At 47.5% G+C, this 24,172-nt stretch overlaps 1 protein-coding gene across 1 annotated transcript; it reads left to right on the forward strand.

Annotated features, from left to right (window-relative positions):
* Positions 1-191: 191 nt before the first annotated feature.
* Positions 192-23,343, forward strand: FBXL18 (F-box and leucine rich repeat protein 18). The gene is made up of 4 exons (XM_029957794.1): positions 192-389; positions 1,218-2,758; positions 5,425-5,643; positions 17,511-23,343. The coding sequence occupies exons 1-4, from the start codon at positions 237-239 to the stop codon at positions 17,665-17,667; spliced, it is 2,070 nt and encodes a 689-aa protein (XP_029813654.1). The 5' UTR covers positions 192-236; the 3' UTR covers positions 17,668-23,343.
* Positions 23,344-24,172: the final 829 nt, after the last annotated feature.

Raw genomic sequence — 24,172 nt, forward strand, 5'->3', positions numbered from 1 at the left:
GTGTTGTCTTCTGAGGGAAAGCTTTTTGGTTTCTTCATGCAGATGGAAGTACTTAAAGATCCAGGTGTTTCTGTTTTGTCTCACTTTAAAAATCCTTATCAGACTCGGGGTATCTGTTTACTCAAAAGTGTTGCTGAAGTTTCTGAGCCAGTAGCTTTGCTGTTTTTTCTTTTTGTTTCTCCCCCCAGGAGGTTGTAAGCGAGGAGAGTGAGGAGGAAAGCAATGGTGTCAACTTGATGGAGTTCTCAGATGAGATCCTTCTGCACATCCTCAGCTACGTCCCTTGCACAGACCTTGTTCTGAATGTCAGGAGAACCTGCAGGAAACTTGCAACGCTTTGCCTTGACAAGAGTCTAACACATACAGTTCTCCTTCAGAAGGACTATAAGGTGAGGAGAGTAGCTTGCTTCTTCTGTTAGCTGTGAAGACAAATCTGACCTCTGAAAAAACACCAAGTAGAACTTTCCAATGTGTCTGCATGAATGGACTGTTCTTGAACTCTGAAATCAAGCACACAATAAACTGTTTTATAAAAGCATTTGTTTTCCAGAATGCTTTGTTAGAACAGCTCTGTGCTCCCTTAGTTTTATAAAATACTGTCAGTGTAAACTTCTCTGTGTTTCTGGAAGCTAAAACAAAAGTAAACGTGACCTGCCATTTTGTAGCCATTTGAGTTACCATTTTCTCAAAATATGTTTTCCCTGTTGCTGTGCAAAAAAAATCTTGTGTGTGTTGCTGTCAGGCATGCAGTCAGTGAAACTAGAATTTGTGTATGTGCTATGACAGAAATAAAGCTTGGGACTAAAGGGTGATAATGGTTTTATGGGAACTGTATCACCAAGTGTGGGCAAGGGAAAGCCTCTCTTACTCATTTCCAGAAGAGGAAACTGGATGAAGAAGAATGGAAACATTCTTCTTTCAGTTTGAGTTTCCATAGATAGTTCTGCTGAAATAGATTTGCTGGTAGAAAATGGAGGTGGTTTCCATTCCACTCTCAGCTGCTGAACAGCTGTAATGCAGAACTGCACAGGCTAAGAAGCTAAAGGATGTGTAATCTTAGGAGTCCAAAGCATGGCAGACTGAGGTGCTGGGCTGCCATGCCCAAACCTTTGGATGAGCCACATAATCTAAGTGCCAAACACTCTTATCCCCATCTCCAGCTGGGGAACTGAGTCAGTGCCTTATATCTCATTGACTGTGGTTTTGTTTGGGTGCAGGTGAACAAGGACAAAGTGAAGCAGCTGATGAGGGATATTGGGAAGGAGATTTACCAGCTGAACATGGCTGGGTGCTACTGGCTGCCCAGCTCCACCATCGATCACGTAACACGCTGCAAGAACCTGGTGAAGCTCAACTTGTCCGGGTGCCACGTCACCTCTCTCCGGCTCTCCAAGATGCTCTCCACGCTCCAGCACCTGCGCTCCCTGGCCATCGATGTCAACCCGGGCTTTGATGCCAGCCAGCTGAGCAGTGAGTGCAAAGCCACCCTCAGCCGTGTCTCGGAGCTGAAGCAAACCCTCTACACGCCGTCGTACGGCGTCGTCCCGTGCTGCACGAGCCTTGAGAAACTGCTGCTTTATTTTGAGATCCTCGACCGCTCGCGAGAGGGGTTCATGCTCTCTGGGCAGCTGATGGTGGGCGAGAGCAACGTGCCCCACTACCAGAACCTCCGCATCTTCTATGCCAGGCTGGCTCCTGGCTACGTCAACCAGGAGGTGGTGAGGCTGTACTTGGCAGTGCTGAGTGATCGGACGCCTGAGAACCTCCACGCCTTCCTGATCTCTGCCCCCGGCAGCTTTGCGGAGACGGGAGCCACCAAAAACCTCCTGGACTCCATGGCTCGAAATGTACGTCTGGACGCTTTACAATTGCCCAAAGCCTGGATTAACGGCTCCGGGCTCCTGCAACACTTGAAGTTCAACAACCCTTTCTACTTCAGCTTTAGCCGATGCACCTTATCTGGTGGGCACCTGATCCAGAGGGTCATTAATGGAGGGAAGGATCTTAAAAGCCTGACCAGTTTGAATCTCAGTGGCTGTGTTCACTGTCTGGCTCCGGAGTCCTTGTTTCGGAAAGCAGAAGATGACATTGACAGCAGCATTTTGGAAAGCCTGGTAGTGTCTTGCTGCAACCTGAGGCACCTCAACCTGTCTGCAGCTCACCATCACAGCTCTGAAAGCATTGGGAACCACCTGTGCCAGCTGCTGTCCAGGCTAAAGCACCTGCTCTCGTTAGCACTGCCGGTTTGCTCCATCACAGATGTTGCTGCAACTGTGGAGAAGCCTCCCACTGCTCCTAGTTTGGTGCCCCAAACATTTGGAAGGAAAGTTCGGATTGGGATACAGACATATCCAAGGAACTTAGCGGACCAGGCAAATCAGAAGATAGAGTCCTCAGTGTTCTGGGCTCTGATGGGAAGCCTCCGGTTTTTGGAAACCTTGGAGATAATTGGGTCCAGTTTCTCCTCTGCCATGCCCCGCAACGAGCCAGCAATTCGGAACTCGTTGCCTCCTTGTGTCAGGGCACAAAGTGTGGGGGATTCAGAGGTGGCTGCCATTAGCCAATTGACTTACCTGCAGAGCCTCACCTTAGCACAGCTGCCAAATATTCTCACTGGCTCTGGGCTCGTTAACATCGGGCTGCAGTGCCAGCACCTGCGGACTCTTTCCTTGGCCAACCTGGGCATGATGGGGAAGGTGGTCTATATGTCTGCTCTCATGGACATGCTGAAACACTGCAAGTGTTTGAGAGATCTCAGGTGAGGGGCTGCCCTTGAACATCTCCCATTTTGTTTGTGGGTCTCCAGAAGTGTAGTGGTTGGTTTGTTGTGGTTACTGTTAAAACTGTAGTAGCTGCAATGGCTTGAAAACTGGGTATTTTCCTTCCTGACTTGTGGAGAATGGGAAGGCATTGCATGTTTTCCTTGAAGGCTCAGGATGTGCCCTTTAACCAGTGTTTTAAGAATAAAAAGTGCTGTGACTGCCTTCCTCTTAGATAAGAAAGAGTGGATGCTGCATATTTTGGAGCTAGCGGCCTGTCAGAGCTGGTTAAATACTACGAGCCTTTGCTGACTTTTTGGCTTTGTGTATATGTACATTTCTTAAATTTCCAGGAAAGAAGAGGTTCCTATACTGTCCAGATAATGTAGAGTTCTCCTCAGGTTTCCCAATGAGATATTTTTCTGCCTTTGGTTTGTATTAAAACCTCACCTCTTTGGTTTTTTATTTCTTTTCTTGATAATTTACCAAAAACATTCCAAATTTACAGTTTGTCCTGTTGGTGTTCCTCTCCTGGTAGGCTTTAAAGAATCTGATCCTAAGGGGTGCACAAAGGAGCTTCATGGTAGCCAAAATGTGCTCGTGAAAGCAAAGGGCACAAACTGATATTTTCCTTGCACCAGTCCTGTATGAACACAAATGTTATTACTTTAGAAAGATGCTTTTTTTCTTTCCCCCTGCCCCAAATCAGGTTATTTTGGTGAAAATGCAGAACCTGTTAGTCCCATTGTCACAATGGGACTGTTCACAAAAGGCTCCAAAATGCTGAATAGTTGTGGCAACAAGGTCACTCTGTGGGCACAGTTCAGTTGCTGTGTCTGAAATTGTTGCTCATCAGCTGGGACCGGTGTTTGTGGGCCTGTTCCTGATCCACTGCAACAGTGAAGGGATCCAGGGTGGCTAAAACACCTCAGGAGGGTTTTCATGTTCCACCACTTCCCATATATAACAGGCAAGGAACATGCAGGTCTCTCATCCAAGAGATGGCAGCTGTTGGAAATTCATTTGCTCGATGTCTTGGGTTACGTGAAAGTGTCTTTAACCTTCAGGAGAGCAAAGAACCACAGAAGGACTGAGGGCTGGGAAAGGAGGTTTGGGTGTGCAGTGTTCCTATGCTCAGCCTGGGCCCTGTAGTTTCCAGAGGCTTTGAAATGGAGGCCAGGAGCAATAAATACAGGTGGGAGGCAGCGTAGAGCCTGGAATAAAGGCTGGAACAAGGATGTCTCCTCGTACCATGCTTCCATGCAAGCTATCATTCCTCTTTCCTGACTAAGATCTCATGTTTTATATGGGCTTAAGATGGTTTTAGTGTTTAGCACTTCCTCCTGATAATGTAGTTTCCATTTCATTTGACTGATTCCCTGCTGTTCCCACCCTTTTTTTCCCTTCCCATTTTTTCCAGTCTGAGTTTAAGGCGATCTTCCAAAGCAACATTGCCATCTAGCGAGTGAAGGACGGCATTGCAAGTGTGGCTGACGCGTCTCAGGGATTCACCTGCAAACCTGCTGTCAGGATGCTGAGCTTTTTGTCCTAAATTTTCAGTGACCCAATAATGCTGTTGAAAAATTGAAGAGGATGCCCATCTCTTTGATATTAATTTTAATTTATTACCCAAAGCGCTGATATGCTTTTAGGATCTCTTCAGGCAATGCCATCCGACAGCAGTTGCAGGCTGAGACTAAAACAGAATTTATCAATTAACAGGATTAAGTTGCTGAGATACCCCTGGGTGCTACAAAAGCCTGTGCAGAGATTATCCAGATCAGGTTGGGACCGACAGCTTGTTATCACCTAATGGATTAACCTTCTTGGAGCTCTTGGCCTTCCTGACCCAATGACTGAGATTCCCAAGTGCTCTGAAGCCCTGTAGTAAATCTGCTCTAAGCAGATGAACTCTCCTGGTAACACCAGCCCTGAGCAGGTTCTGCCTCCTGCAGGCTGGTTTCTGTGAGGGAGTCACCCAGATATGCTGCTGGTTAAAACACAGGCCCCACATTGGCCAGGTATGGCTTCACTGTGTCATTTTGTTTTCCTGCTGGATTACCATGACAGAGGATCCTGTCTCTCTTCTCTGGGCCAAGTGTTTAGGATGAAGATTGGGCTGATGATGGTTGTTCTTCCCATGGGCAAGCAGTACCTCTGATCCTTTGCCAGGGATGGTTGTGGTCACTCTCTTGGTCCCAGAGGCTTAAGTTCTGCATCACCCTGTGTGCACTGTGTGTTTTTCATGCCTGCTTCTCTCTAGGCAGTAAAGTGAAGGTATTAAACTGAAGATATGACCGTTTTGATCAGTGCTTGTGCACTGGAGCAGAATCCACATCACCTGCTCAGTGGATGTCAGGTAGCAAAAACCAGGCTGTGCTTGTAGGACCAGAATGGATCTGCTGCTCACCAGCACCAAGGCTTCTCTTACCCGACATACTTTGTGGAAAACTTGCAAAACCAGGGTTATTCCAGGGTTGCTCCCTGCGGGCACCGGAATTCTGCAGTTTAGGGCCTTCCTGCCCGTTTGTGTCCTTGTCTGTCAGCAGTGGCGACACTGCTCGATCCATTTGCCATCCCCCCATGAATGCGCTGCCTTCCCTCTTGTCTGAGAGCTGTCCCAAGTGTGAATTGCCCATTGACTTGTTTTTGTTTATTCCCGCAGGCTGGAACAGCCGTACTTCTGTGCGGGCGCCCAGTTCTTCCAGGCACTGAGTCACTGCTCCTCTCTCCAGCGGCTTTGCATCGTCTCCCGGAGCGGGACTCTGCAGTCTGACGCAGTGATGTCATTCATGGCCAACTGCCTTGAGGTCATCATGTGCCACATGTTTATGGGAGAATCTCTTACCGTTTGCAAAAATCTCCAGCAATCCATTGTGCGGAGGTGAGTGCGGAAGGGGGTTGATGTGGGATTTTTGGAGCTGTTGGAGATTTATCTCCGTTTCCTTGCTTGCCAAGGTTTATATGGCTTGGAGCTCTTGTTCCAAGGAGCTAATAGGTACTGCGTAACTGCTTGGCACATAAACCGGCCTCTTACTTTAATAAGAGTGAATCAGTGAAGTATCTGAAGGTATCGTATGAATTTTTGATTCCATTCCCACCCATGTTCTCTGCAGTTCCGTTGGCTGAGTTGAAGCTCTGGATGTAAAGCTCCATCATAAATCAAATGACACTTTTTTGTGTAAACAAAACATCTGCCGACATTTTAAGTACTGAGAGATTTGACCTTGAAGCTTTCCTCCTTTCCCACAAGTGACTAAGATAATTCTCTGTCCTCTAATCACTTGTAAATGTCACTTACTGATAATCCCCTGGCAGCGCAATTCAAAGCCTTTAAAGGGTTGTCGTGAAGGGTTTTTTCTTCTGGGGGATGCGTGAGGGGGGAGAATTGGTACAAACTGCCTTTGCACGTTTGGCAGTTCTTAAATGCATTTTGCTTGGCCCCTTGCAGTGTTCTGAGCCTCACGTGGTGGGAAACGTTTGTGTGTGAGCCGTGAACTGCATTTGAAAAGAGAGCTTTTAATTACGCTTGGCATTTGGAAATCTTCTAATAGTGGCAGTCACCTTACAAAATATTTCCCATGCAACAGACTTTCCATTATTATTTTTTTTTCTATAAGGCTTTTTTCCCCGCCTTCAGTCTGTTTTCTTTGTCACCTACTGTTGCTGGGCCCTGTTAAGCTCTAATAAAAATTTCAAATCACACGGCGTTATTAGTGCATCCTAAAGGGTGCTCCTCCCCCCCAACCTTCCTCCAGCTTCAAACTGACTTATTACACTTGGCTTGTTTCCGTGGAACAAATCCAGAAGAGCCTGTGACTATATTAGCTCCCTACCAAACTGCTCCCGAGATTGTTACTGCCTCTGAAAGCCTCTGTGTCCTTCTGGGATAGGGATTGTTGGAAGCATCTGAGTAAATTCCTTGTGATGCGACAAGGATTCTTTGAGTTTGTTTTTCACGGGGCTTCTTATCTGTAAAAACATTTCTGGTTTGATTTCAGTTGTGCTTTGGGGATCCTTAGAAAGAACCACAAATCCACAGTTCCTGTTTTTTATTTTCTCTCACCTCTGAGGTGCCGTTGCAGCACTGGCCAAAATTTAAATGTCCACTTACTGGGCAGAAATACACCATTCTGCACTATTTTCTCCCTTGTTTTCTCTGTCATGGACAGATTCTCGCTGCATTCTATACCTCTTAATAATCTAAACCCTGGGAACTTTCCAAAGAGCAGCTGATGCCTCATGGAAATGTTAAAGAACTATTTTTGTATTTAGCGACAGTTCTGGCTGTCAAACTTATTTTTTTCTTTTGTGTTTTATTAATAGCGACACTTGTATCAAAACAGGATTTTTTTGAAGGTTGGGTTTTATAATTTTTTTTTTCTTTTTCTGCTGAAGAGAGCATCTGCTCCCTCTGCAAATTCTACACCTGAAGTCATAATCCTCTGTGACATTGTAATTGGTGGCTCTGGAAACGATTTTGATGTCACGTAAGATTATGACTTCAGGAGGAGGATAAGTAGTGGGAGCAGATGCTCTCCTAAGCAACAAAGATCCCGTTCTCATGCGACTGTCTCTAGTAATAAAATGGAAGGAACAAAATACAGAAAATGATGTGTAAGCAAAGCCTGGAGTCTTCCATGAGCCATCAGCGAGTCTTTAAGCACGTGACTTCTCCAGTGATCCCATTCTTATCCTTGCACAAATGTGCCTTCAGATGGAGTCAGGAATTGACTTTCTCTTGGCTGCATTTTGTCTGCTGCTCCAAGGGCAGAGACATGTGCAGTAAAATCTATGTGTGTGAGCTTTAACCTGTGGGTGAGGCTCTAATTCACACAGCATGGCTTCCCCTAAAAGTGTGCTGCTGTTGTCTCTTTAATCCAAGTTTTACATTGGAAGACCCCACTGGGCAACAAGTTGGAAGTTATATATCCTTGTGCCAGAATAAAGTGAATTATCCTGATTTTTTTTTTTCCATTTGTTTGGAATGTGTGCAGGTGCTGCATGGGGAGCACAGAGAGGGGTGGAAAGGAGGGACCAGAATGAACCTTTGTTTGCTCCCTATTCTTCAGGTCCCAGTGAAGATCAGAGTTCCTGCTTTAGGGCTGTGGAGATGGTGGTGTTTAGGCTGAGAGATGGTTTTGAACAGGGACATGGGGCTAAAGTGACTCCCATTCTCCCAATGCCTCTAAAAAAAGAAGAAATGGGAATGGGAAAGGCCCAGGGCTGAGCACACACCAGGAATTTGCTGCAGGAAGTAGAGCTGGGAGGGCTTGAAAATGCAATGTAGTGCAGGGTAGTCCTTTTTCAGGTGTGGATGCACAGTGGGTTTGGGTCACAGAAGAGACTGGGACCCATCTGGGGAGAACAGACTTGTTTCAGCTGTGGAATTGTACTGGAAGATGGTGTATATACAGGGTGTGGTGATGGGAGCTTGGGAATTAAATCTGCTGCATCACACTGATGACTTACAGCATGATTCCCAAACTCTCCCCTTTGACTATAAAATGAGGTTAGTGTTATGTATTTCTGTTCCACTGGCCTGAAAAGAGACTTATTCTCGTGTCTCTTGGTCTTGTGACAGCTCTGAGCCAGGTGTCCAGCTTTCTGGTGAGCAGTTTCTGCTTGAAGTTTGCTGATATTTGGGACAAACTAGTTTGTGTATTGAAGTCAGTAAAAGCCTCTGATTCAGTTCTGGCTCTTTTGCAATGACACACAAGAGGCAGAACGGGGCTCATCTGGAGCCTCATCAGCAAACAGGAGGCTTGCAAGGGCAAGGTCTCCTCTGAGCTGTAGAGAAGACTGTAAAGATTGTTTCCCTCTGGGCAGATAAATCATTGCAGTGTTTTTCTTTATTCTTTTTCCTTCACTGTGAATGGGAGGGGTGATCTCCTTTATGATTCAGGGAGATACTCTGCACATAAGAAGGGCCTGGTGGTTAGAGTGGGAGATGTGGCTTCAGTGATCCATATCCACTTCCCTGATCTTCCTCAGATTTCACATGACGGTGGTCTAGTCTCAGTTTTTCTGTAAAATGACGTTTTTTTTCCTATCACATGGTGCTCAGCTGCTGCCACACTTCAGATAGCAGCACATCCAACAAACACAATGTTTTCCATTTTATGCTTGGACCCAAACTTTGCTGGAGTGCTCAGCCCCAAGCGCGTGTTGTCCCTGTTTAAATAAGTCTTCTGTTCAAAGCACTGCAGCAGTAATTCCAGAAGCACTAAAATACCACAGTTTGAGGCCCTGTGGTTGTAGGTTCAGGAGTGACCCCAGACCTGTTGCTGTGCCAAGAGGCTTCTTTGCAGAAAAGGTAAAATTGCTTCTCCCTTTGGGGGCTGAGCTGCTGTGCTGGGATCCTTTCTAAAGGCTTGCACAGAGCCTTGTGTCCAAAGGCAGGTCCGAGGGGATGATTCTTGCTACCAAGAGCTTTCCCGAGGCTTTCCACACTGTTATTTTGTGGAGTAGTCAGTAGATGGAGCTGTGACCCATGGAAGGTCCCACCGCTTGCCGAGGCTGCGTGCTAAATAATCGTATTTATACGCCAGTGTTTCTCTGCCCCAAAAATGCTGCGGGCAAGGAATTTGGATGACTTCAGGCTTGCACAGCTACATGGTGTGGTTAGTGGGCACTTCACAAATGTGCAGGAGAAGTTGCTTTCCTGGTGAAGCTTACAATTGGAAAACAGGCTGGAAGAGGGGATGGGAAATGCTTTGGCAAATATCCCCTTGGCCTCAAGGGCAGATTTTTATTTTCCAGTGTGTGCCTTTAGAATTTTGTCGGTTTTAGCTGAAGTGTTTAAATAGCTCCTACCATAGTAATGATTTCAAGGACTTGACAGCACCAGACAATACAAGCCCATGAAAAGTCCTTGGAAAAACACCTTAGAAAAGGATCAAGAAAGCTAGGATAAAATAATAATTAAAAAATGAAAAAAACCAAACAAACAACCACTCAAAAACAAAATGCAAAAAACCAAACAAAAAAACCCCCCAAAGCAAAACAAAAAACCTCTAAGAACACAGTGTCATTAGGGATTCTTCATACGGATAGGGGAGGTGTCATGGCATAGAGGTGAGCTGTGATTTATAGAAATGGAATCCAAGCTAAGCCACAGCAGAGAGAGGAAAAGCGTGGTGCAGCTGGAGTGTGTTTTGGGGTGGTGGGTGGGCAGCTGGGCTTAGCTGCTCGTGTGTCCCAAAAGTGCTGTTGTGAATTCCTGGGAGCTGCTGGGAGACGGTGCAGAGGGCTGGGGCTGCCCGGGGCGCTGGAGCAGCTTCCCCCCGGAGCTGTGGGGTCGGAGTGGGGTCGTGGCAGTCCTCGCCCAAGCTCTCTGCCCCTGCTGCCCAGCCACACTGGTGCCTGTCTCCAGCAAAAGTCACCTGTGCAACTCAGCACTGGTGAGGCCACAGCTTGAGTGCTGTGTTCAGTTCTGGGCCCCTCACTATAGGAAGGACACTGAGGGGCTGGAGCATGTCCAGAGAAGGGAGCGGAGCTGTGGAAGGGTCTGGAACACAAGTCTGATGAGGAGCAGCTGAGGGAGCTGGGGGGGCTCAGCCTGGAGAAAAGGAGGCTCAGGGGGGATCTTTTTGCTCTCTGCGACTCCCTGACAGGAGAGTGGAGCCAGGTGGGGGTCAGTCTCTTCCCCCAGGTAACAAGCAACAGGATGAGAGGAAATGGTCTCAAGTTGTGCTAGGGGAGGTTTAAGTTGGATATTAGGAACAATTTCTGCCCCCAAATGGTTGCCAAGCACTGGCACAGCTGCCCAGGGCAGTGGTGGAGTCACCATCCCTGGAGGGATTTAAAAGCCATGTAGATGAGGCAGCTGGGGACATGGGCTTGGCAGTGCTGGGGGAACGGTTGGACTCAATGATCTTGGAGGGCTTTTCCAACCTAAGCAATTCTGTGATTCTTTGACTGGAGTGACTTTCAGGTTAACCAGTGTTGGAAAGTGCGGAGAATTTTACTCATTTAGGACAATCTGCACGTTCTGGGGATCCAAGACCCAGGGAAAGTGAAACACTTAAGTTACTCTGTCTTCTGCCTGTGTCAGGTATGAGCACTGCTTAGTTTGAAGTGACTTTCACAATAAGATTCCTGCCACTTTCTAGGAATTGCTGTTTCCATCTGAATTGGATCTTCCTATTCAATCTTCTGTAGCATTACCTAAATTTCTCTCTGCTTGTTATTGCCCTTTTTTAACATGAAACTCTTGGCTGGATCTTACCTTTTCCGAAACTGCCGATTCCAGTGGCCCTGTGTGGCTGTGAGAGCTATCATGCTCACTGAAGGGAAGAAGCACCCTCCTGGGATTCAGTTGCAGAAATAGGGCTTCCAGGTGGGAGCAAGGAGCTGAAACTGAGTATTTGTAAAGTGCTGAGTGAGCCAGTTCCTCTGCTGGCATTTACCACAGGACTGAACTATCACAAATGAATTTTTGCTCACCTCAGGGCTAAGCATTCCCCCCTGCCCTGGATATCCCTGCAGTATTCCTCTTGTCTGGCTTCTCATTGTGGTCTCAGCTTCTGAAAATCCCTTTTTGGGTAATCCTTTTACTGTTAGAGGGGGCAGAGGGGGCTGTAGGAGCAGTAGGTGTGTGCAAGATCTTTGAATTCAGCTGAGTCCTGCAGCGTCGCTCCCGCACTGCTGCATCGGATTGACACTGCAAAAAGCTGGTATTAGCACCTAGGGCTCTTTTAAGATTTGCAGGCTGGTTTTGCATCCCTTCACCACCTTCTCTTCCTTCTGACCTTGAAGAAGTCCTGTGTCCCAGAGCCAGTGGTGGCTGCTGATCCCGCCCCGGCAGCCTCAGCATGCCACGGGCTCCAGGCCCCGTAGAAGTGGGATTGCAGAAGACTTAATGTATCGCCAGGCTGGTGGAGTGAATCATTAGCATCCTGCTCAAGCTTTCATTGTCTGTTTCATTTCCTGCTCTTGGAAACCCCTGAATCATTCTGTCACAGACTGAGTAACAAACTGCATCCTTGTCAGCTTGCGTTGCCCAAGGATTCCTTGGCGGGCTTGGCAAAGGCTGACTGCTCGAGGTGTGGCCCAGACACCTTTGCTTCTACCAGGGATGTTGTTTATGGGTGGGTTCAAATACTTTACGAGCCAGCACAGCTTGTGGTACTGTCCCCAGTTTGCCATGTTAATTTATCGTCTTTTGAGGGTACTCACAAAACCCCTTCTTTAAATGCATTCCTGTGGTTGACCCAAATGGCTCGTTCTAGCTGCCAGCTCATGTGTTTTGAAGGGAATTCAGTCCTGAAACCTTCCTCAGCGGGTAGATTGGTTTGTGCATGAAATAACTTTCAGGGATTGTCCTCTCTCTCTTGGCTGAGAAGTAATATTGGAATAGTACTGTCGTGCTTTCTCTTCATGAGGGTGTAAAAGGCTGAACGGAAGCATTAACTGCAGCTTTAAAGCATTTCCATAGTAAAATAAATCTAATTGAGCAGTTATTGCAGTAGCTTTTTAATTTGTGGAAGAGATTAGGAAATAACTTTCAGCTTGCTCTGGCAGAGCACTCCCCTAGGACGTGTCCTGGGCTCTCTGGCATCGCTCTTTGGGCTCTTATTCCCTCCCCTTCTAATTGTCCAGTCACATTTGACTGATGCAGAGTTCAGCTGGCAAAATAATGTAAGAACCTCAATCTGCAGGCGTGCTTGATACAAACCTCAGTTCACAGGAGAAGTAGCAGAGTGCCATTCATGCCTTACAGGGAAACCACAGCAGAGAGATGTAATTTGCCTCGGCTCGGGATGAGTCTGATGTGTTATTGCTCCTTCCCTGTGGCTCAATGCAATGGCAGATGATGCTGCCTTGGAGATAACGGGGGAAGAGTTGGCAGTGATGTGTGTGAAGGATTTCCAGAGTCCCATCTACACCCCTTGGTCTCAGGTTGGAGGCTATAGTGATGGGATTTACAGTGAAGGAGAATGACAGGCTTTGGGAGAATGTTGGTTTGTCTGTGTGGACATGAAGGGATGAAGGCACCCCTAGAGGAAAACACCTTATGGAGAAAATATCTCATTGTGTGGAGTTAAGAGCAGCCAGAGGAATCACAACAGCTTTCCCTGGGAACTTTTCAAGTCCATTTCTGAGGTTTGGTAATGAAGTCTGCTCAGTGCTGGCACTCTGGCAGGGCTGGAAGAGAGAATGGCTCTAAGGAATGGGTCTGCTTTAGAGTCAGTGTGGGGAGGCTTTGCACCCCTCTTGAGAGGCTTCTGGGGGATGAGTGGAGGGCAAGAGTCCTCCCTGCTCACAAAGGAAGGGATCTGGGAGAATCCCACCTGCAGTTTCTTTGGTGTGGCTGGAAAATGCTCTGGAGAAGCTTCACTGGCGATCACTGTAAGCAAGGAGAGCTTTTGCAGCTCCCTGGTACTGAGGTCAGGACACGGCCAGTGGAACAAATTTTAAGTGGTTGTCTGGCCTTCCCTGAGAAGACAAGGAAAGTGTGTGTGTGTGTTGGGTCATGCTGCTGCCAGCTGCTCCAGCTTGTCCTGGCACTTCCTCCATTCCACTGTGCCATGCTCAAGGAAGGGAGTTTCCAGCCTGGCTCAGGTAAGCTGGCTGAGGCTTTCAAGACAGATGCCACACTTGAACTTTGAGATGTGAGCAAGTCTCCCAGAGAAGGCAGGCTTAGGCTGTGGCTGGCAGAGGATTAACAGGGGTTTGTGAGTGTAGATCAAAGAGCTGCGTACAGGGCAAAAAGTGAGTTGGTCCCAATTCTCTTCTCTTGGGAAACTTGTGCCTCTCCAGAAGCAGCTCACCAGCCTGTGGGGGAGGTCTGGGTGGAGAGGGGAAAAGGTGTGCAACTGCAGCAGAGACTGGTTTGCATTTGAGAGTCATGCCAACCAGAGTCCATGTCTACTCTGTCCCTGCTGTGCTGTGTTTCCCTAAATCAAGCTTCTCCTGGTTTTCTTCCTTCCTTTCCATCTCTGGAACCTCTTTTCCCATAAGCCCAGCTCAGTTTGTGGAGTTCAGAGATCTGGCCTTGATCCACTCCTGATACAGTGTATTTCCTCACCTTATCTACTGTGTGCTGCTTTTGTTGGCAGTGCTCAATTATCCCACCTTGTGTGCCCTCTCTCTTGTTTGCCAGCTTCTGGGAAGTGGGATGTGCTGAAACACTGGAATTTGGCATAGGGCTTTCCTTGGGTTTCTCTGGAAATCTCAAGGGGAAATACATTCCTCAGCCCCAAACACTGCCTTGTCCTTTCCTTACAAGTAAAGAAGGTAAGTTTGAGCAGCACCTAACACAGGGGAGCTGTCATCTTCCAGTGTCTGTGGTGCAGAGGGTTGCAGGGGGGTATAATCCATCCCTCCAGGCTGGCTGGTGAGATTCCCCATGGCTTTGGGCTGCCCTTTGGCTCTCTCAGCAGGTGGAGTCTGCAGGGGACTTGCTGGACTCTCTGGAGAGGTATGTCAGTGTTTGCCAGGAGATAACTGCATTCCAGGGAGGGACTCTTTTGTCTTGCTAAAATTGAGGAAATCTGATCAAAGTGCAGCCTTGCTTTAGACTTTTTCTCTTTCTTTTTGACTTTGTCACTGACCTACATATTGAATCCTACCACAGTGGTTGGAAGTAAGTGAGAGTGTAGTGTTAGGCTATTTACCAAGCTGTTCACTTGAAAATAACCTTACTGTGTCCAGTCCACACCTGTTCTGGGATAATTTTGGAGACAAAGAGCAAACCATCGTTAACCCTTTCATCCACATACAACCTGTTCAAGATCTAACAGCAGGGAGACATTGTACCTCTGCTGATGCCAGGAGGAATTTGTGACATAGGGTGTGCTTTGGTGTTGTTTCCCAGCTCTGTGGATTATTCCAACCAGCTGCTGAGGCCCGACTGGCTCTGTGTCCACATCCAAATGAGGACACTTCAGAGACCTTCTTGTGAAAGCTCCTGCTGGGTGGTTGTTGGTTTGGTGTTGAGTCTGCTGGACCAGAGGCTATGCTGGAAAATATAAGTGTGGGGGGGTGTTTTCTTTGTTATCCCAGTGCTTGTTTCTGATTAAAGGATCTGTTTTGGAGGGGCTGCAAGTCAGTTGCCTAAAAAACTTGCTTTCATTTAATTAATCGTGATGAGTTTAGTCTGGAGGTTTTGTAGAGCAGAGCAAGCAAGCATATCCTTGGCTTTTTCCCTCGGAGCAAAAAAAAAAAGCAAACAGGGTTTCATGTCTGAAACTGCAGCTCTTTTGTCTCCCCAGGTCGACATCCTTCTCTGTCCTTTGGGTTTTAATTTTACAAGCCATGCGTTTGCAGAGGTGGATGGAGTTTGAAGTCCATCCAGGTGTGGAATGAGGAAAGAACCCTCAAGAAGATTACAGGAGCTATTCTGCAACTCATTAACTCACTCTCTTCCCCTTCTTGTTATCTCCTCCCCATGCCTAGGGCCTTTCAAACTAGTGCTCTAAGTGCCTCTCACTTAATCTAGCCCACCTGGACAGGTGTATGAAGAAAGGAATTGCCTTCCGGGGAAGGACTAAAGGAGCATAGATTGCAGAGGGAGGCTGCTTTTGGGAACTGCTAATCCCAGTTTAACATTATGACAGCTGCTCGTTAAAATCAGGGTGTTTTTTAACAGGCAGTTAAAGGAGAGGCTTTGCACGCACATTTAGCTGAGAATAATAGTGAACCATGTGCATTTGATTTTTTTTTTCCTTAAATCACGCAAATTGTACATGGAAAGAATTCTCCGGCGTCAACTTGCTGGGGTTTGGAATTTACAAGGTTTGCAGTAACATACAGTTTCCTGTTGAGGGGGGGGGAGAAAATTACAAAGCTTTCTTTTTTTCCTTTTCTTTTTTTTTTTTTTTTTTTTTTTAAGATGAAGTTCAAACCCGTCATACAGACCCAGCCTCTTTGGAAGGGACACTGAGTGCATTGGGGTTTTTCATTTGTCTCAGTGGCAGTTCATCATGTAAGCTTGTCTGGGTTCTTGTTTTTATAGCTACATGTAAAGGCTGCTTATAAACTACAATTTTGTATATGGTGAGAAGGCAGCACACAGATCCAATTTGGGAGAGCCTGTATACAAAGGAGGAAGCAGAGGTTTGTTTCCCTTGGGGAGATGGCAGTTTCTTCCATGCTGAACTTCAGTAAACTTGGTCTATTAACATGATTTTCTCTGCAGGACTGTGGTGTTGGATAAGAAACATGAAGAGCTGAGGCAGAGGAGGGACTATCAAAGAGACATTTGGCTGTATTTTATATGAAATCACTGCAGACTTTACCAGCTGCCTCCCAGATCAGCAGTTATTTTGCTGGTTGATTTCTTGAGGGCAGTGCTGTGGAAGTAAGAAGCTGCACAGCTCCTACACGAGCCCCCAGATCCACTCGAGGAGCCGTGTCCTCTTCTGTCAGCCCTTAGGCATGAGGCATGACAGGCAGGTCTGTGATGCAGAAAGATATAAAATTGCCCCAGGTAGTGCTGGAAATCCTTACTCCTGCAGCTACTTAGGCAAATGAATTTAACCTGCCAGGACTGAGCAACTAGCCTGGGAAAGGGTGTTTCTCTGCCACATTTTTGGCAGCTCCAAATAATTTGAGGATGGAAATATCCTTTCTGTCTCCCAGGAAATGCCAGTCTCTTGTGTACCTTTCTTCAGCTTTGGCTGTGTTGCTACCTGGGGTTTTCACGTGTGTTTCCAGCAGCAGAATCTCCAGCCGTTCCCTCTCTGACAGAAATCTGACCGTTTCAGAGCTAGTCATGAGCTGGGAATCTTCCAGGCACTCATCTGTCTAAGAGAAGTTTGTTGAGCAGTGAGCTTCTCTTTAGGCTCAGCACAGCCTCCAGGGACTGGCGCTGCCAGTGTGACTCTGCCTCCCTGAGAGTGATAATGAACTGGTCCTTGTCACACCATTCAGGGGAAGCATCTTGGTGGCACAGGGCTAAGAGTCACAAGCCTTTTTAATCTTAAGGTGTAGCTCTTAAGGGAAATTATGCTACAGTTTTACCCCCCAGCTTTAAAAGACTGAACTCTTGCTATACCACACAGGGTAATACTGTTTCTCTTCCCCTACTCTTCCTCACAGGTTGCTGTCATGTAGGGTACTGGCTGATGGGGACTTGATTTTTTTTTTTCTTTTTGTATGGTTCTTTCTACATTGTTTAATGGCTTTAACTTTTGTAGATCTCTTCCTCTGCTCTGCAGCCTGGATTAAAAAGGAGGCTGCAGTGTGTGTGTGTGTGTGTGTGAGTGTGAGCACACTTAAATGCTTATCTGCACATCTGAGCTTTCTAAACTTGCCTGTGCTCTAATTGCAGAGTGTAGACTCTGCATGCAGAACAACCCAGCCTGAAGTGATAATCCCAGGCTCAGCCCCCAGGGAATGCCTGGCACTGCTCTGGCCTGATTTTCCTAATGGCTCTGCAACTTGCTGCTGGTTTGCAGGTGGTTTAAATTGTTATCTCTGAGCACCTTGCCCAGCTTGGACAGAGCTCTTGGGATCTCTGGTCCTTTGAGAATACCTGTATTTTGTGATTTATTTATTAATTTAGAAAATCTGGGCTTGTGCCAGCTCAGCACACTTGCTGAGAAGGGGTGCAAGCACAGTCTGCACTCCCTGCTAACACAGAGAGGGAAGAGAGGGAGACCTGGAGTTCCAGCTGCCCCTCCTGCCCCCTCTGAACAACCCTTCCGTGCCCCCACCCCTGCATGATCGATATCCATGCCATTCCTTTCTCTTGCACTGGAGAATTGGTATTTTTCCTTGGCTAATAACCTGTGTCTGATTTAGTTTCCAGGCAGAACGCCCTGCATTAAATGTCGTCATTTTCCCTCTGCTTCATGAGGACTTGACAGAGGTCATCAGAGATGTCCCCATGCGGCACTTGGATGAAATTACCTTGTTTAAGAGCAGAGTGGCCGAGGAACCTCCCAATTTGTGGTGGTGACTGTCACAGCAGGGAAAGGACAAGTCAGCGTGAACACATGGAATAGCTTCTTGTTGGCCTGGATTGCCCGTCTTCGGCTCCTGGCCACCTCACTGGATGCTGTACAATCACTTTAACCAGGTGCAATTGCAAAATAATAATAAAGAAAAAAGCTGGTCCTTTGCAGTGGGGAAAAATCTGTTGGATGTTTGCTTGCATCTGAAAATCCTGTCTCAAAGGCTTCTGGAATCTTGATGAGTATTTCCTTGCGGTTGATATGAATTGTTTCGTTATTTTGCTGAAGTTAAAGGTAAGAGAGACTGACTTAACGATGCTCTTTCCCCCGTGTCGCCTGGTGTCTTTCCCAAGGGCCCCTGTGTACGTTGGCAGTGTGCTTTGTGATGTTGGTGGAAATCATTCTTTGCTTCGGTCTGTTTTTGGCAAAGTAGAAAGCCTAGGCCAGCTGAGAGGCACAAAAATGTGTTGCTCAATTGAAGCGCATCACATCTTTTCTATGTTACAAATAGGCATTTGTAGTCACACACGTGCAGTCCTGGATATTTAAAGGGTTTTTTTGATGGAGAAGTACCACAAGGACTCTTCTTTTTATTTTTAAATAACAAATTAAGGTCATTAACCCCTCAACCATGGTATATTCTTGCTGATGCTGTTTCCAGTGGTCTGGTGGAAGAAGTTCTCAGCTCTTTTGGAAATCCTTGTCTTAGGGTAGATGGTGCCTACAGTAAATAAGTTGAGGCTCAGATCTGATTTATATGCAGTCTGTCTTGCAGTGTAGATGGGAATGTAATGTTCCAGTTCTGTCCTTATATCCCATGCCTTGAGCTCATGCTAATTTTAGAGATGTTATGAAGTATTTTCACAGTGTGATTTCTGTCGGCTTCTCTGCTCCACAGAACTTCCTCAGGCATCAGTAGTGGTCTGGATCACTTTCATATTGCCTTATTTACTGAGCACTTTTGAAAGCGTCAGACAGCTGTACCAAAAGCCAAGTAATGAATTCCTGGAGCTACATTTCTGGGTGGCATAATTTCCCTTGGTAGCAAACCAGGTCTGTCTTCTGCAAAGCAGCTACTGACCAGAGCTGTCTAAATTCACCTAAATCCCGAATGTGTTGAGCAGTGCTTTCCTGGGGAGGCCCAGAGTTGTCCAAAGATGATATCCCCATCTCCTTGTCAGCATTTTCTGCACAAGATGCCATCTCCCAAACAATATTCTGCCCTCAGTGTTCATGGGAGCCCTGCTCTGATGGGCTAGATTTGAGAGTAAAGTGCATCTCCCAGCTTTGCAGGACTTTCCCTCCTTATTTTCCTGTCAGCCAGGTGTGAGCCTGCCTGAAAGTCTGTCCTGTGGGTGTAAATCTTGAGCCAGGCTGTGATAACCCTTGTGCTTGGAGAGGTTACGGTGTAAGGAGCAGGTAAATGTCAGGCTCCTGCTGGCACGGGTCTGTGCCTCGCTGGAACCAAGCCCTGCGTGGTTTGCTGGGGTTCCCTCCCTTCCCCTCTCAGGACAGGGAGCCAGCACAGTCTCTGGTTTGCAGTTGGCAGCAGGATGGCGAGGCTGGCTCGTGCTCCTCTGGGAATGCTGCAGCTGAGCTCTGAGCCCTCCGGAAGCGTTTGAGGCTCTGCCTCAGGTTCGGCTCCGTGCAGGTGAGTGTCAGGAGCTGGTGCCCTGTTCTTGGCATCCTGCTGCTCTTTTCCCTCCCATTCTCCCTGATGAGGTCATTCTTTCTACCTCTTGTCATATTACTTGCCTGTTTGAGTCCCTCTCTCCCTTTCCAATAGCTTTCTGCTCTCCTTCTACCCTCACTTCAGTGCATCTGATGGATTTTTTGGCAGAAACATGAGCTGCTGCTCTGTCCAGTTCAGGCCACTTCAGCTCTGCCTGGTTTTTGTCCAGGTTTCTTTCCTAGGATAGCTAGTGAGGGTTAGGGAGAGTGTTTGCAAAGCTACTTTCACCTCCTTGTCTGAAGCATTGGCAAAGCTGCTTTCTCCTCCTTGTACCTCTGGCTGCAGGGCAGGGCAGAGGGAAGGCTGAGGATATGGAACCAGCTCTCTGATGCCTAAGGGAACCTGTGTAGTCCTGTGAAGGAATCCCAGCAGTTTGGTACGTGCTACAGGAGCGAGGCCGTTCCCACCCTCAGCAGGGATTTCCCCTCCACAAACAGGCTGTGGCATCAGCAGGAGCTTGGTACTGCTGCCAACTCACCTGTTCCTGTCCCACTGGAAAACCTGGATGGGGGACCAGAGGTGTTCAGAAACCAGCTGTTGCTTGATAGTGCTGTTAACCCTTTGGTCTTGGGATTGCAGTCAACTGATGGAACAGGCTGTTCCTTTGGCTTGGCACATCTATATCCACCTGCCTCGTGTCTTGCTGGATGGGGGCAGCAATCAGGCATGTTTTATAATGCTGTTATTCTGTTGCCTGGGATGTGTTGTTTAGGCATCTGTATTTGTGCAAGTGGGTCAGAAATCCTGGTGATGCTACCAGATACAACCATGGCTAGGAAAGGTCACCCACAGGTGATAAAGAGATAAAAATTCCTTTCACCCCCAATTCCGGGCCAGTGCTCGATATCTCTACTAGAAATCCTCTTATGGTGAGTGAGAATTTCCGCTGCTTCTGCACTCCAGGCAGGATTCACCAGATGTTAATAATGTGCTTATTTTCTCTAAGTGCTATTTTGGCATCGGTGTTAATTACAATTTATATTCTGCAACATTTACACTGGGAAAAGAACCCACCCTAATAGTCCCCAATTGGCAGAGCTGGGCTATTAAACACAGCTCCATATGTTCTGAGCGGAGCAATGGTTGGGACTCGGAGCCCACTCAGCGCTCAGGCTCCTGCAGGAAGCCGTAGAGGAGAAGAGGGGAGCAGAGAGATGGGTGTTCTGCTCCTGGCTTTTATTTAATATGAAATCCCCCCTCCTTTTCTCTGTTCTCTGTCCCCATCTCTCCAGAAATCTCCCTCCTGCTGTCTGTGAGCATCTAATGAGGTGATCTCTGAGCCTGCTGATGCTGCTGTCCATAGTCTAAAATAAATGAATTCAATTCCAGAAGGTGCCCTTCTCACAGGGAGTGCCTCTGCAGGATCCTAGTCCCTGCTGGCCTGTTCCTTGCTGCGCTCCAGAGCAGACCTCCAGGCTTTGGGAACTGCAGCAGAAGTCTTTGCTTTGATCACCAACAAGGTGTCCACACTTCTGTGGGAGAAGGATATTCTGGGACAGGTGCTGTTAGTGCCTAAAATCTGCTGTTGTTTGCTGCTCTGCTGACGTCCAAAGTCTTGTTTGGCGAAGTGGCATTTGGTTCCTGCAGGCTGGGAGGCTCTGGAGTGACAGTGGTTTTGGTGTGGGGAATTCGGAGTGGCTAAGTCATCAGTATTCCCCTGGCTTTCTTAGGAGCAGTGTAGGTTAAAGGATTGCCTCCTCAGCTGTTTGCAAAGCTGATTTCATGGTCTCTTTGGGAAGTGACAGTGTATCCACTGCTCCATCTGGGGAAGGAGCTGTGTGGTGACAGCCTTTCCTCCCTTTGGAGAGCTTGGGCTGCAGTCGCTTGTTTGTCGGGGAGGGGGTTTGGCAGGAGGAGATGAGATTGGAGTGAGAGGAGATAGGGCAGGATGGAGTCACGGACCTCGCACTGGAAGCCAGACACACATCATGAGTCCTGGCCTCAGTTTCCTCACTTGTGGAAGGGAGGAGGCTCATTTGCCTGGCAGGAAGCCCCCAGGGGTGCAAAATGCTCTCTCCTCTGGGCGAGGTGTTGCTCCCTGGGGAGCACAGGGCAAGGCTGGGGCTGCCTCCTCCTCTGCCAGGTGTGTGAGATCCTGGGGAGCAGAGCAGGACTGTCTCCTCACCTTGGTTTTCAGAGGTGTGAGCGTCCTGTGGTGGACCGTACACGTGAGGTGCTCGATGCTTTCTCCCAGCAGCATTTTTTAGGATGGGGCGACAGAAACGTGAGACTTTTCCACTGACGGAGTGCAGAAGGGTTGTTTCACCTGCTTAAGGGAGATGCAATTCCCTCTTGGCCAGTCCCAACAGTGTCCAACCAAAGCTCCTCTCCCTGTCCACAAGGAGAGCGGTGCAGGAGCTGTGCTGGGTGTTGCAGAGGCGAATCTCCTTCCACTGCAGCTCTCCTGCCTGTGTGATGAGATGCACAGGCAGCCGGGGTACTCCAGCAGGAGAATCATTTCCATAGAAACCAATTGGGATCTTGTATGGGGAATAATGATTAATAGTGAAGGGATGTTGCCTCAGGCCCTTTTCATTTTTTAGGGGCCAGTGAGGGACAAACTGGGGCACAGGTAAAGGGACAGGCAGACTCGAAAACTAATGGAAACCATCCCTTCCATTAATTTCCAGGGCAGCTTCCCCTCTTCTCCTCCTACCCAGCCCCCAGTGCTGCTTCCCAGCTTTCGTCAAATTTTCAAAATGGCTAACCTGGTTAGAAATAATCATAATAATAAAAAAGGATGGATGAGGTCTGACTACTAACATTGTTGCTGTTAGCAGCAGGATTTCAGCCATAAAACATGAAGCAAGGGAGGCATTGACCTTTCCACTGTTTGAAATGAATGGAGACATCAATATCTATTGTTTTGTGGCATTGACCTCTGACGCTCTCGGTTCGCCCTCCCCTTTCTTTTTTTTTAATTTCCCCCTGACACTCGAGGAAAGGGGTCAGTTTGTACCATCTATTGATCCCGATCTTACTTGGTGATAGGGAAATAATTAGAATTTTAAAGATCTCTGCTGCATGCTGGCGAAATACATACAGAGAGGCACAGGCTAAGCCCCTGCTTGCTGCGTTGCATTCTCCCCCCTTCTTGCAGAGATCCAAAGCTCTGAGATCTGAAGGAAGACAGATCAATATAGGTTTAATCATGATGGGGGTTTTATTTCAGTTTTTTAAATGGTAAAGTGTAACGTTTTATGTTAATGTTGTCGGAGTCTGGCTGCCTGGTGCCTTGTTTTATTTATTCTTTTAAGTAGCCCCTTCTTTTGTGAACTTCATCTATGTACAGAGAATGTGAAATCAGGCATTGCTAATTAGCTGTATGACAATTAAGTAATGTAGCACAAAACCATTAGGACACTGGATTTGTTTTTGAAGTTTGTCCTTTGAAGTGGAAGCTGCAACTCCCTGCCCAAGGCTGCTGGGGAAAATGTTTTTCTATCAAAACTTTCTTTGAAAATAAAATGTCAGTGTAAGAGTCCCTATTTCTGTCATCTCTCCCTCTAAACAGCGGGTGGAAATTGTTTCTCCTTGTAAAAACTGCTGGCATTGATAGAAAAGGGGAATTTAGGAAAGCATTAAATGGGTAGTTGGTCTCCAAACACCCTCAGTTCTGGTGAAGATGTTACCAAAAATGCTTGTTTGGAAGGGAAGGAAGGGTGCTGCGTTAGGAGAGAAGACCCAGCTCACGACCCTGGAGATGGCAAAGGGAGGTGGCCCTAAAACTGTGGGTTCAGCTCTGACACCCCAAGTGCCATCAAGGTGACAGTGTGGTCACAGACACCGACAGGCTCCTGGGTTCGGGCTCTCCATCCGTGCGCTCGTTTGACACTTGTGTTTGCATCTGGCCCTTTGTCCTCGTAGTGAGTCGAATTCTGAATGTGCAACTTTCATGTACGCTGGTGGCATGTAAAACTTCAAATAAAGAGTGAAACATTTGGAACCAGGTCTGTCTCCTTGCCTCCTGCTATCTGTTTCCCTCTAAATCCAGAGCCCAAAGCCGCCCTCCCAGGAGGCACACTTTGGCACTGCGTTTTGAGGTGAGGTGTGTGTGGGCAGGGATGTGCCTGGGTGCAGCCCTAGCCTGGACAGGGAGCTGTGGAATGTCACTGGGAGTGCTGGGGTGAGTGCTGCTGAAAAGGTTACAGCCCTACTCCCTCAGGCCTGAGGTTTTGGGATGCTGCTCCACACACCATGGTGCTTGTGGCTGAGGGCTCTGCTAAAGGAGCTACTTTGTGTTTAGGAAATGCTTCTCCTCCATGGATCTTGGAGCACTCAACTGCTGAACCGTGCTGCTGTGGGACAGAACACTCAAGGTCAGGTTGGATGGGGCTTGGAGCAACCTGGCCTAGTGGAAGGTGTCCCATGCTCGAGAAAATGTGCACCCTATTGAGCTGTCTCTTGTGCTGTTGTTTCTAGGGATAGTGGTACACGGAAACTAGGCTTCAGCACCTACTTTGGATTGAGAAAATCTACAAAATAAACACGCAGGAGGATCAGCTTTGTGGAAAATGGTGCAGCTCAGGTACCCATGTGCTTAAGTCAGCTCACCCCAGGTAGGTGAAGTAGAGGAGAGCGTCAGAATGTGGTTGTGATCAGTTTTTAAAAGGTGAGTGAGTCTGTGCAGGACTTGTGTTGGGACTGTGTGCTGGGATCTCTGCCTGCAGTGATCCAAGGTTTTATTCCAGGGTGGATCACGAGCCCTCCTCTGTTGTTTTTCAGTTCTGGCAGGTCTGCTCACTTGGGCACAGAGCAGAGACCCTCCCTTCATCCCT

The sequence above is a fragment of the Manacus vitellinus genome, unplaced genomic scaffold (assembly GCF_001715985.3).
Source record: "Manacus vitellinus isolate BGI_N305 unplaced genomic scaffold, ASM171598v3 scaffold_12_pilon, whole genome shotgun sequence".
In the NCBI taxonomy this organism is placed as follows: domain Eukaryota; kingdom Metazoa; phylum Chordata; class Aves; order Passeriformes; family Pipridae; genus Manacus; species Manacus vitellinus.